Source organism: Pygocentrus nattereri, chromosome 21 (genome assembly GCF_015220715.1).
Source record: "Pygocentrus nattereri isolate fPygNat1 chromosome 21, fPygNat1.pri, whole genome shotgun sequence".
Classification (NCBI taxonomy): domain Eukaryota; kingdom Metazoa; phylum Chordata; class Actinopteri; order Characiformes; family Serrasalmidae; genus Pygocentrus; species Pygocentrus nattereri.
This window is the reverse complement of record NC_051231.1, coordinates 32,327,638-32,340,941: the sequence shown is the minus strand read 5'-3', so window position 1 is coordinate 32,340,941 and position 13,304 is coordinate 32,327,638. Positions and strand designations below refer to the sequence as shown.

Genomic DNA, 13,304 nt, shown 5'->3' with positions numbered 1-13,304 from the left:
ACTACAAGATTACATGATGGCAAACAAAACAAAATGTCTATATTACTGCTGTAGTCATGGCGACCCCTGGATCCCATCACCACCACTGTAAAGACATCTGAGTCTCTACAGTCAACCACTTCACACCGAACCGCTCTGAATGACTCTGATGACACCTCAACAATTCTAAGATGAGTGGAATTCACCTTCAAAGAAAAACGATTGCTGTATGTTTGTTTTATGTATTATTTGAGCTTTCGCGGCTCACAGAGAGCTTCTGTCCTGCAGATCTGCAGATGTTATTTCAGCCTTCAAAGGGTGAAGATCATTTAAAATTTTTTTTTAGGAATATCTGAATATCAGAGATATGTTTGAGTTGCAGATAGCCTCTGCAGGACGTTGGCCATGAGCAGGCCTGGACTGCATATCTTGCCGATTCTTTCATTTTTATGCACTGCCACAGAACATCCCAACCAAAGTGTGCTTGCATCAAGAAGCCTTGATGAAGACTGAAGATGCTTTGTGCTAGTAGATCTTTGAAGAGTCTTCGAAGTCTGATATTTCAGAAGCATGATATGATTGAAATAGCAGAAATTTAAAAGGACTTTTGTGGTCAGACCAAAACCAAAAGTGTCCCGAGGTCTTCAGGCCTGAACTTAAAGCGGCCTCTACTGGTCAAGGGCTTTATCGACGATCACAAATAAGGATTTTAAAAAGTCTGTTGCCTTTATTTTAGCGTTTTTTTATGCATCATTTGTTTAATTTGTGGTTTTGTTTGTATTATTGTTTCACTTTTGTGTGGTTATTTTTATTACTATAGACCAAATAAACAGATTCTTTATAATGCTATTGTTTAATACTACTGTAAAAAGCTTTTTATTTACAAAAGGAAAAAGTTCAGATGTGAAATAAAGAAGAAAATATATCAGTGTGAAACACAAATTCATGTCTTTAAAGTAGTTTAATGTGTAAAAATAGCACCTTAAAAAGACAAGGTGCTGTTGTGCACATGTAGGCATTGATATACAAATGCATATTTTTGCATATTAGTTGAATTGTTATGCATCACAAGTTCAGCACCGCAATTGCTTCAACATTAGAGCTCATTTTAAGGCACATATCTAATCTGAGATGATGTGTCAAAGGCAAATGTGTGACCAACCTGCGGCTCATTGAACATAATGAAGATACTGCTGGAAAGCTGGACATTAATATGCAGAATTAGTGTTTACATCCAGAACCCGACTGCTGTCAAGAACATTTGAAGGACACACAACTAACAAGCAATTTAAGCAGGATGATTAGCATAACCTTGCTGATTGGTAGTTCATATACCCTGCTAGATTATATTGGTTGCTGCCTCATTTGCATTTTTGGCCAAACTGTCCATTTTTACCATCAAAATACATAAACTGACATTCGTTACTTTGGAAACAGGGCTTGTCGTCACAATTCCTGGAAATCACATATAATATAGTTTGGTAACACTTTATTTGAAGGCTACCTACATAAGGGCTTCATGACGCATTCATAAGCACTGAATAATGTGTTTATGAAGCACTACATGGACATTTATTAAGTGCTTATGTCGGTTCTCGCGACCTGGCATAAGATGTTTTATGAAATAAATGACATTGTACTGATATAATAAGAATAAACGAACATATTTACAGCACTAAACATTTAAAACACTATACATAACTATATGTCTGCATTCTTAAGATGACATTGTATTAATATCAGGTGAAATATGCCTGGAAACCCCCCCCTCTTCCCTCCATGGCATGGATAAGATGATTGATGCAATTATCTATAGTGTTTTAAATGTTTAGTGCTGTAAATATGTTTGTTTATTCTTATTATGTCAGTACAATGTCATTTATTTCATAAAACATCTTATGTCAGGTTGCGAGAACCGACATAAGCACTTAATAAATGTTCAAGTAGTGCTTCATAAACACATTATTCAGTGCTTATGAATGTGTTTTGAAGCCCTTATGTAGGTAGCCTTCAAATAAAGTGTTACCTATAGTTTCATCCATAAGCAAATTTCACGAGTACAGTAAGCAAAGCTTTCCAGAAACTTCTGGACTTCAGAGCCAGATGTAGCAAATTAAGGTTGAAACTTCCTTCAGAAGTGTTATAAAGTGTTATATTTCCAGAAGGTAGAGCTCTATAGGCATGCTGAGCACCCCCTCTTCAGAACAAACCGCTGCTGTCAGAACTAAACCTTGTATGTCCGTTTTAAGCGTTTTTCAGGTTTTGACATCATCTGAAAATGCCTGTTGTCCTTTATATTGTATGTAAATTTTATGATGAACGGACCAAAAGAAACGGCCAAAAATGACTTGGAAAGACGTCTGGTTCCATTGACTTACATTAAAAGTAAAGTAGGTTTGTTCCCTCTCCTGTAAAGTTCCCATTCTCTCGTTTTACTGACAACTTTCCAAATTCTGTTTGCGTTTCAATTTATAGAAATACTTAAAATTCATCCAGGACTATGTGCAAGTCTTAACAAACGTGTCCCTGTCAAGTTTAGTGTAGAAACATAAGGCCACAGGTGCTAAATCAGATCCAGAGATACTAACATAGATTTTTTCCCCCTGCACAAACTTAACCTCACACACGTGTTTAAAATGCCACCGTAACACACTACAAACCCAGGAGCACTGTTAACATTCAGCACTCCAACTTGGTACAACTGCTTATGCTCGGTCACCCCAGTTCCCTGTAGACGATACGACTAGTGTACGAATACCAATAGTGCGATTATAAATGAAATGCATAGTGACAGAAAAGTGTGCATAGATTTACACATATATATCAGGCGTCCAGATCCAGTCTTTGAAGGCCACAGTACCGCACAGTGTAGTGTTCACCCTGATCCACGACTGTGTTTGGACACGGCTGGCTAAGATGAAGCTGCCGGAACTATTAGGGCTGTACAAATGAGTTCGAGGTTCAAGGTCTGCAACAAATGAAGGCTGATTTAAAAGAAAAGAAACATCAGGACCACTCATAGTTACACCTCATAAGCTGCCACTGTAAACGCTAACAAACCCCAGAATGGACAATTATGGAGAGACGAAAGAAGAGGAAGGTGCACCAGGCAAACAACCTCCAGCAAACTCGAAACCTCTCCTTATTAGATTCTGATATTCTTGATTTCCCATAAAATCTATCTAATCCCGTATATCTAATATATTTCATGCCCACTTACAAAACTGCACCACAGCTGCCTCCACGCCTTTACTGAGCAAGGTAACGGAGACGCCCCTGCAGTCATATGCAAAAGTCTGGACACCCCTTCAAATTACATGCTTTGAGAGAAATTAACATCCTCTACTGGAATATGGAATATGAATACTTAAATATGGAATTTTTCAGCAGTTTCCTTTCATCTCCGGAGATTGAAATATTGGGGGGGGAATATACATACACGTGTGCGTTATATATATATATATATATATATATATATATATATATATATATATATATATATATATATATATATATATAAATAAGAGGAAGATGCACCAGGCAAACAACCCGCCAGTCGGAGCAAAACCTCATATCTCATCATTTTTCAGTTTTTGACAATTTGAAAATGCCTAAATTTCCTTTACATTGTGTATAAATTTCACAATGAATGGACCAAAATTAACGGCCCAAATTACTTGGAAAAACATTTGGTTCCACTGACTTACATTGAAAGTAACGTATTTTTTTCCTTCTCCTGTAAAGCTACCGTTTCGGGGATACAAAGTTTTTTTTTCCAAGGTTTATTTCTTTTTCCAAAATGTAAATTCAGTAAATAAAGAGTAACTGTATATTAAAATGTGCAGAGGTGAGTCTCTGTAAAGGATGTTTTCACTCATTTTCACTTAGAAAGTCAAGAAAAGCATGTTATTTGACTGGGGCGCCCAAACTTCTGCACACTTATTTTTTATTAAGGGAGTGACTGTAGTTTTAAACATTTTCATATGTGTGCGGTTTGTAAGGCAAATCTGCATTCATGGAGCATTTAAATATATTCTAGGTCAGCCGTCACCAGTTCCCTGCAAGTTCAACCACAAACTCAGAAACACCAAAAACGTCCATCTGGTAAAAGCAATGATTAGACCTCATTAACCTAATAAGGGCTTATATTCAAACTTTGGAGATTTTAGCAGGCGAGTTGGTGATCACTGTTCTGGAGGTACTATTACAAGACAGTCCACCCTAAAGACCATATAATAAAATAATAATATAATAATAATAATCATAATCAGTAATACATGCCACTAATGGCAGGTACTTGTAACTGCCAAGGCCAATTTAGACTTCTGAGAGTGCGATTCCTCATCCACGCTTATCAACTCATCTCAGATGAGCTGGGATACTAAACCAGCGCCCATCCACCGTGTGACCCACCAGCATCCCCGAGGAAAAAATAGAAGCTTTATAAACAGCAGTTGTTACATTATTTACAGCTCCAGTATGTACAGATTTACGTTAAACCCTGACGTCGGATGTTGCGAGGCACTTAAACCTGGGTATCTGCAGCATTGCCATGGTTTCCATGGTAACACTGTTAACAGTCAGTCCTATGTGTACCAGATGAGAACTTCTCTGATCTTCCTCCCGATCCCCAGAGCAGCAAGACCCAGAGCGCTGCTCGAGCCCGACACCGTCTTAAAGTCTGCATACACACACACACACACACACAATACAAACACAAAAATGTGGTTTGTGGTCAAGGAGGACTTTGTAAAAACTTATTAATTAACTTTATTAATTATTATTAAAACACATGGTTTTAACCATTGGTTTATTATTCGGCTGATCTTATGAATTAATAGTGAAAGTGTACTGTGAATCATTTTTGATCAAAAATACTAATATTTCTACTATTCACTGAAAACTGAACGGTGAGTTGCTTTATACCACAGTTAGTTCTGGCCACGCATCTGATTGGTTGTGAGGCGTCTAACTGGGCTGTTATTTCGCCATAACATCACAGGTTTTTTCACAAACACTGTATCACTCCGCTGAGATGCTGTTGCTAAGCAACGACTTAGGAGACGCTCGAGCCATTTGAACGTTTTTACTTCTGACTTTGCCACAAACAGAAAACGGACACTGTTAAGATCACATTTGACCGACAGCCGATTTGGTCCGACTCTGAAGACGAGACGACACTAAATTCCCAAACTGTCGTCACCACTGAGCAGCTTTTCAGTCGGCAGCTGTGACAGAAGAACAGCTGAACAACCTGGAATCAGCCAGAAATGAACCCAACACCATTCGCCAAACTAAACGGGCTGTAAGAAGCTTTACAGACCGGCTGGAACAAAACAACATTAATACTGATCTTTAAAAAAAGACAACACTGAGCTGAACCTGATATTGGCTCAGTTTTCTGGCTCAGTCTGATTTGGTCCGACTCTGAAGATCAGACACGTCTGGCGAATGGTGTTGGGTTCATTTCTGGCTGGAGCACGAACTGCCGGCTGAGCGGCGAGTGGGCGGAGCTCGTTACTTTCGGAGCTCGTTAATTAGGAGGAAGGAACTGACCATTAAAACATATTAAAGCCGCGTTCACGGCCAGTTTATTCATTTCTTACTGTATTTATTTACCTGCTGTATTAAAGCAGTAGAGCACTCGAGGAGGGAGTTATCACCAATAACATCACGGCTGGGATGATCTACGGTGACAAAATCACAGCCATGACATTATTTCATGATAACAGACTCTCTCTCGGGTTCTACTGCTTAAATAATGCAAAGTATAATGATCACCACTAGCCTGTTGGCCATTTAGGCCTTCTTGAGTTCAACCAAAACCAACTGCATACTTAACTCCATAAAAAGAGCTGGTTTGTTTGATTATACAGATGAATGCAATTTAACAGCTCTTACCCCCATAGTAATATAAGAAGGCTGCTCCTGCAACGGCAGAGAAACAGCTCAGAAAGAACAGCGGTCCTGGAGAAAGAGAAAACAGGATCATGACAGAAGAGAAATGCTTAATTGTATATATGTAAAATCATGGCTGCGTATGCAGTGCAAGCAGATTACCTTGATTATGCAACACAAATCTATCAGTGGGGATGACGGCTGGACTCGGTACTGGATCCACAGAGTCTAGAAGATTTAAACCGATAAATGTTAACTGTGTGAAAACAAAGGCTTATTCAGTATTACTGCTATAAACGATTCAGTATCTGCTATAAACGATTCAGTATCTGCTATAAACGATTCAGTATTACTGCTATAAACGATTCAGTATCTGCTATAAACGATTCAGTATCTGCTATAACTTAATAATGTATAATAGACACTGTGTATCTACTATGAACTATTCAGTATCTACTATCAATTATTCAGTATCTACTATGAACTACTCAGTATCTCCTATGAACTATTCATTATCGACTATGAACTATTCAGTATCTACTATGAACTACTCAGTATCTACTATGAACTATTCAGTATCAACTATGAACTATTCAATATCTACTATGAACTATTTAGTATCTACTATGAACTATTCAGTATCAACTATGAACTATTCAATATCTCCTATGAAATATTCAGTATCTCCTATGAACTACTCAGTATCTCCTATGAACTACTCAGTATCTACTATGAACTACTCAGTATCTCCTATGAACTATTCAATATCTACTATGAACTACTCAATATCTACTATGAACTATTCAGTATCTCCTATGAACTACTCAGTATCTACTATGAACTACTCAGTATCTACTATGAACTATTCAATATCTACTATGAACTACTCAGTATCTACTATGAACTATTCAGTATCTCCTATGAACTATTCAATATCTACTATGAACTATTCAATATCTACTATGAACTACTCAGTATCTACTATGAACTACTCAGTATCTACTATGAACTACTCAGTATCTCCTATGAACTATTCAATATCTACTATGAACTACTCAATATCTCCTATGAACTATTCAGTATCTCCTATGAACTACTCAGTATCTCCTATGAACTACTCAGTATCTCCTATGAACTACTCAGTATCTACTATGAACTATTCAGTATCTCCTATGAACTATTCAATATCTACTATGAACTACTCAGTATCTACTATGAACTACTCAGTATCTACTATGAACTATTCAGTATCTACTATCAATTATTCAGTATCTACTATGAACTACTCAGTATCTCCTATGAACTATTCATTATCGACTATGAACTATTCAGTATCTACTATGAACTACTCAGTATCTACTATGAACTATTCAGTATCAACTATGAACTATTCAATATCTACTATGAACTATTTAGTATCTACTATGAACTATTCAGTATCAACTATGAACTATTCAATATCTCCTATGAAATATTCAGTATCTCCTATGAACTACTCAGTATCTCCTATGAACTACTCAGTATCTACTATGAACTACTCAGTATCTCCTATGAACTATTCAATATCTACTATGAACTACTCAATATCTACTATGAACTATTCAGTATCTCCTATGAACTACTCAGTATCTACTATGAACTACTCAGTATCTACTATGAACTATTCAATATCTACTATGAACTACTCAGTATCTACTATGAACTATTCAGTATCTCCTATGAACTATTCAATATCTACTATGAACTATTCAATATCTACTATGAACTACTCAGTATCTACTATGAACTACTCAGTATCTACTATGAACTACTCAGTATCTCCTATGAACTATTCAATATCTACTATGAACTACTCAATATCTCCTATGAACTACTCAGTATCTCCTATGAACTACTCAGTATCTCCTATGAACTACTCAGTATCTACTATGAACTACTCAGTATCTCCTATGAACTACTCAGTATCTACTATGAACTATTCAGTATCTCCTATGAACTATTCAATATCTACTATGAACTACTCAGTATCTACTATGAACTACTCAGTATCTACTATGAACTACTCAATACCTACTATGAACTACTCAGTATCTACTATGAACTACTCAGTATCTACTATGAAATGTGGGCCTACATACAGACTCTTCAGGTTGGTTTCTGGGACAGGGTCTAAGCTGGATTAAGTCTTGGATTACGCTTTACTTTCAATGTGAAATCTCCATTCATAATGCTGTGTAGGTCAGGACTAGGCTTAAACTCTCTCTACGAAACCAACCCTCAGAGGTAAAGGGGCAACTGTACCGACCAGATGAGTGGAATGCATGTTTTGTCTGAATAGTCGGAAGGAATCTAACCACAGTCTTGCGCCAGAGTGATTATGTGTTTAGTACTAATCACAGTGAGCTTTTTACAGCGCACCAATTACAGAGCCTGTTTGAGCAGTCAGGGGGTCGTGGAGCCTGTATGAGGGGTTATTTCAGCCTCAGACTGAAGAATATGTTGGTTTGCGTTAGACACAGTTGCGACAGTCACCTCTTCGGTTTGCTTGGATTTGATGAAACCTGTATCACAACCATTTTTATTGCGTGGCTGTGGTACAGGTAGACATCGCAGTCCTATTTAAGACGCACACAAAGTGTCTATGTTCGTGTAACAGAACGAGGAGGATAATTTAATACTACACGTGTGGCATAAACATGGACTTTGTACAATTATATGCTGGTGAAAGTTCCCCCTCAATCTGTGGTCTGTGATTTGGGGGATTGTGAAGGACACTAACCTGTGTGGCGGCGGAGACGTGTGGGCAGGCTGAAATACACATCCTCCACGTGCAGGTGGAGAGCGCGGTAGAACTCTCTGCATGCCTCCTCGCCTTTCTCCTGCAGGTACGTCAGCAGCTCAGCCAGACGCACGCAGGTGGGCACGTCCAGGTCCCGGAACTGTGTAGATGAGAGGAGTACGATATGAATGCATTTTAAACATTCCCTACCACTTTATTACACTCACTGGCCACTTTATTAGAAACACCCACCTTCTGCTTCCACTCACTGGCCACTTTATTAGAAACACCCACCTTCTGCTTCCACTCACTGGCCACTTTATTAGAAACACCCACCTTGTGCTTCCACTCACTGGCCACTTTATTAGAAACACCCACCTTGTGCTTCCACTCACTGGCCACTTTATTAGAAACACCTACTGTGTGCTTCCACTCACTGGCCACTTTATTAGAAACACCCACCTTGTGCTTCCACTCACTGGCCACTTTATTAGAAACACCTACCTTGTGCGTCCACTAACTGGCCACTTTATTAGAAACACCTACCTTGTGCTTCCACTAACTGGCCACTTTATTAGAAACGCCCACCTTGTGCTTCCACTCACTGGCCACTTTATTAGAAACACCTACCTTGTGCTTCCACTAACTGGCCACTTTATTAGAAACGCCCACCTTGTGCTTCCACTCAGTGGCCACTTTATTAAAAAAACCTACCTTGTGCTTCCACTAACTGGCCACTTTATTAGAAACACCTACCTTGTGCTTCCACTAACTGGCCACTTTATTAGAAACGCCCACCTTGTGCTTCCACTCACTGGCCACTTTATTAGAAACACCCACCTTGTACTTCTATTGACTGGCCACTTTATTAGAAACACCTACCTTGCACTTCCATTGGCTGGCCACTTTATTAGAAACACCTACCTTGCACTTCCATTGGCTGGCCACTTTATTAGAAACGCCAGACTTAGATCTCCATTGTATAGACCACGTGTCAAGCTCCAGTCCTGGTGGACCAAACAACTGCAGATTTCCACGCACTCCCTCACTACATACACCTGATTCAGCTCATGGGTTAATTAGCAAGGCCTTCATGAACTGAATTCAGACTGTTAAATGAAGCGTACAAGTACACTGTAGAATGTCTGACCTCAAGACTGCTGCTGTCCAGATATTATCTGAGTGGTGGTTCACTCTCAGCACGGCAGTGACACTGATGTGGCAGAGGGTGTGGTGCCGGTAGGAGTGTATCAGACACAGCGGTGTTGCTGAAATTCTTACACACATCAGCATCACTGCTAGGCTGAGAGTGGACAAGACAATATCTAAAAAAGAGCGGTTCTGTGGTCAGAAACTGACCATTAATGAAGGACTAGATGATAATTAGCACATACTGCCCATCAAACGATGATCTGCAGTCTCTAAGTGCACACCAGCAGGTTGGAGCTATAAAAGAGGGATTTCTGATAAAGTGGCCAGGCAGAGTAAATAGCGAAGTGTTCCGCAACACAGTGATCCACCCTCAACTGGCATTCGGAAGGAGGTTCCCTCAGAACGCCTTTGGCCATGTAGATAACAAGTCCATTCAGGGAGTGCAAGTCTCTCCCAGTGTGCTGCCGTCTCACCCTGGTGGCCTCCTTGTCAGTGAGGATCTGAGGGTAGATTCGGTTCAGCTGCAGAATCAGTTTATCTACCAGCTCCGTGTCCAGACGACGGTCAGATTTCAGGAACCAGCTGTCCACTTTTAACTGCTCATGGAAGCTGTCTGACATTCACAAAGACAAAGTTACTGTCAACAGTGTAATCATGCAACATGAATAATGCATCACACACACACACACACACACACACACACACGTACACATGTGTAAAATGTATGTGTGCACAAACCACCCTTCTTTGTTTAATCCAGTCCATTTTCAAGAGACTGTTCATTATTTCTGATAAGATATAGATACAAAATCCTAAATTATATACATATAGAGTTGATATGGTATTGAGTCATGGAAGCGTCTGTGTAATTTTCTGTTAAATCTAGATGATAATTAACACATATTATCGCTGTTAAGCTCCTTGTTAGAAAACAGCAAGTTGTGCACAAAGTACTGAAACACTGAACAGCTGGACACGTGCATTCAGAAGTTTAGAGAAGGTCACATTAAGTTCACCTGTAAAGGTTAAAGTGCATTTTAGGTTCATCCTGAAATTTCACCCAAAAGCCAAACATCCCTGATTTTTTGTGAGTAGTGTGTGTGTGTGTGTATATATATATATATATATATATATATATATATATATATATATATATATATATATATATTTATTATATAATGGGTGAAAGATGCTATTTAAAATCTGGATAGGCCAGAGAGCCTCACCCAAAATCCTAGTGTAATATAATATTATAATACAAAGTTCAACACGAGTCCCAAGAGGTGCCCTCGGCCACCAGGGGGCGCTCTAAGCGGAAAAATAAACCCAAACAAGCGTCCAAATTAATACACGAACCAAGCTGGACGCTACGGGTCATTATTCCAGTATGATGTGCTGTAGACTAACCGCCTAATTAAAGACTAACACTTAAAACCCAAAACAGCCAACCAGGCTGAACTCAACTTTCCGTCCCACCTTAACTGGTGCAGCAGTTGTGCTCTGGCGCTCCTCTACGTACCACTTCAACTCTCCCTCTCTTTTATCCGTCCATCTTTATCTCTACCTCTATCCATTTCATCTCTCTCGCCAGCATCGTGTTCGAATTTTCCGTTCCACCTTAAATGGCGCAGCAGTTACATTACGGCGCCTCAGCAAGAATGCCTATGCCGCACCATTTAAGGTGGACCGAAAATTTTAACACAAAGCTGGCGAATCAGCTAGTGCAAGAATGTGACTCCTGCACTATTTAAGGTGGAACGGGACAATTGGAATAAGAAGCTAGTGCCAGAATGTGACTGCTGCACTATTTAAGGTGGAACGGGACAATTGGAATAAGAAGCTAGTGCCAGAATGTGACCGCTGCACCATTTAAGGTGGAACGGGACAATTGGAATAAGAAGCTAGTGCCAGAATGTGACCGCTGCACCATTTAAGGTGGAACGGGACAATTGGAATAAGAAGCTAGTGCCAGAATGTGACCGCTGCACCATTTAAGGTGGAACGGGACAAATGGAATAAGAAGCTAGTGCCAGAATGTGACCGCTGCACCATTTAAGGTGGAACGGGACAAATGGAATAAGAAGCTAGTGCCAGAATGTGACCGCTGCACCATTTAAGGTGGAACGGGACAATTGGAATAAGAAGCTAGTGCCAGAATGTGACCGCTGCACCATTTAAGGTGGAACGGGACAAATGGAATAAGAAGCTAGTGACAGAATGTGACCGCTGCACCATTTAAGGCGGAACGGGACAATTGGAATAAGAAGCTAGTGCCAGAATGTGACTGCTGCACCGTTTAAGGTGGAACGGGAGAATTCGAACAGCTGGCGGAGTGTACGTTAAGCGCCGTCCTATTTAAGGTGGACCGGGGAAAGTCGAATGAGAAGCTGGCTTCAGCCTCGTAACCAGCGAAACATTAGAAACGCAGCTACAGAGCTGAACTGGAGGAGCCAAAGTTCAGCAAAAGGCTCGTTTCTACAAAGAAAGTAGCCTAGAAATGTCTAAAGAAGCGTGAAGCACCTCGGCGCCAGCTGCTGTGAGGTTCTAGCTCAGTCAGCCCAGCCCTGACACCGCCCCGAGGCTCCGAACGGCCTCCCCGCCCGCGAAAGCGCTCCGAGGGTAAAGGAGGACGAGCAAGCCCATAAACACGCCGCCACGGCGGGGCAGAAGCGCCGGGACCGAGTTTTGGTGCTGAAGTTCAGCGAAAGCGCCCTACAGTTTGTCACCCACCTCCCATCTTGTGTCCTCTCGTCCTGCCCTTTGTGTTTGGATACCTCAGCCACGCCCATCACATGAGGGGCGGGGCCACAGCCCTGACACGCAGGAGGGGGCGGGGTGGGACACTGGAGGCCACGCCCTTTCCAATTAGCTGCAATGCATTATAGAGGCAGTAGAGGGCGCCTTAGAGAGAATTCACCTTAGAATGAATAGGAATGGATGGAAGGGATGATTTAAACACTGCCGTGTGCAAAAGTTTGAACACCCCTGGTCAACTTACACGTTTTATTGATAAAATAAGGTAACAGGGATTTTCAGAGCACAATTTCTATTCATTTAAAACGTATTATAACTTTTTTTATCCCACCTCCACAATAAACCTAACTCAGCATCTACACAGTAGTCGTGCATGTAAAGGTGTTCTCTGTAGAGGACGTGATCCCTTATCTTAGTTAAGTTAAAACCAACAAAACATGGAATTTGACCAGGCTGCCAAAATATTTGCATAATACTGTATGTTTCTGGCGAGCAATGCAGTAATATATCACAACAAAGTGCTAATTAAAGTATGTTGGTGTCCTTATGCAACGTCCTCTGACCATGGCCGTGGAAATCTTGAGACAACGTAAAGGTCAACAGGGTCTTTCAAATTAGGTCAAAACCTGAAAAACGACAAAAATTGACATACAAGGTTTTGCTTCGACATCAGCGATATGCTGTTTCAGATGCTGGATGACCAGCGAGGCCATAGAATGCATACAGGCCTGAGCTCTTTATT

The 13,304-nt window shown here is 40.3% G+C and overlaps 1 protein-coding gene across 2 annotated transcripts; it reads right to left on the bottom strand.

Moving 5' to 3' along the window:
• Positions 1-3,749: 3,749 nt before the first annotated feature.
• Positions 3,750-12,611, bottom strand: card19 (caspase recruitment domain family, member 19). 2 transcript variants are annotated; one of them, XM_017724498.2, is made up of 6 exons: positions 12,539-12,611; positions 10,282-10,421; positions 8,657-8,816; positions 6,040-6,105; positions 5,881-5,946; positions 3,750-4,660 (listed from the first exon to the last, which is right to left on the bottom strand). In XM_017724498.2, exons 1-6 carry the CDS (start codon positions 12,543-12,545, stop codon positions 4,566-4,568), a joined length of 534 nt encoding a protein of 177 aa, XP_017579987.1. In that variant the 5' UTR covers positions 12,546-12,611; the 3' UTR covers positions 3,750-4,565. The 2 variants fall into 2 exon arrangements, with proteins under 2 accessions (XP_017579987.1, XP_017579988.1); XM_017724499.2 differs by lacking the exon at positions 12,539-12,611 and having other exon boundaries at positions 10,282-10,428.
• Between the last annotated feature and the right edge of the window lie 693 nt (positions 12,612-13,304).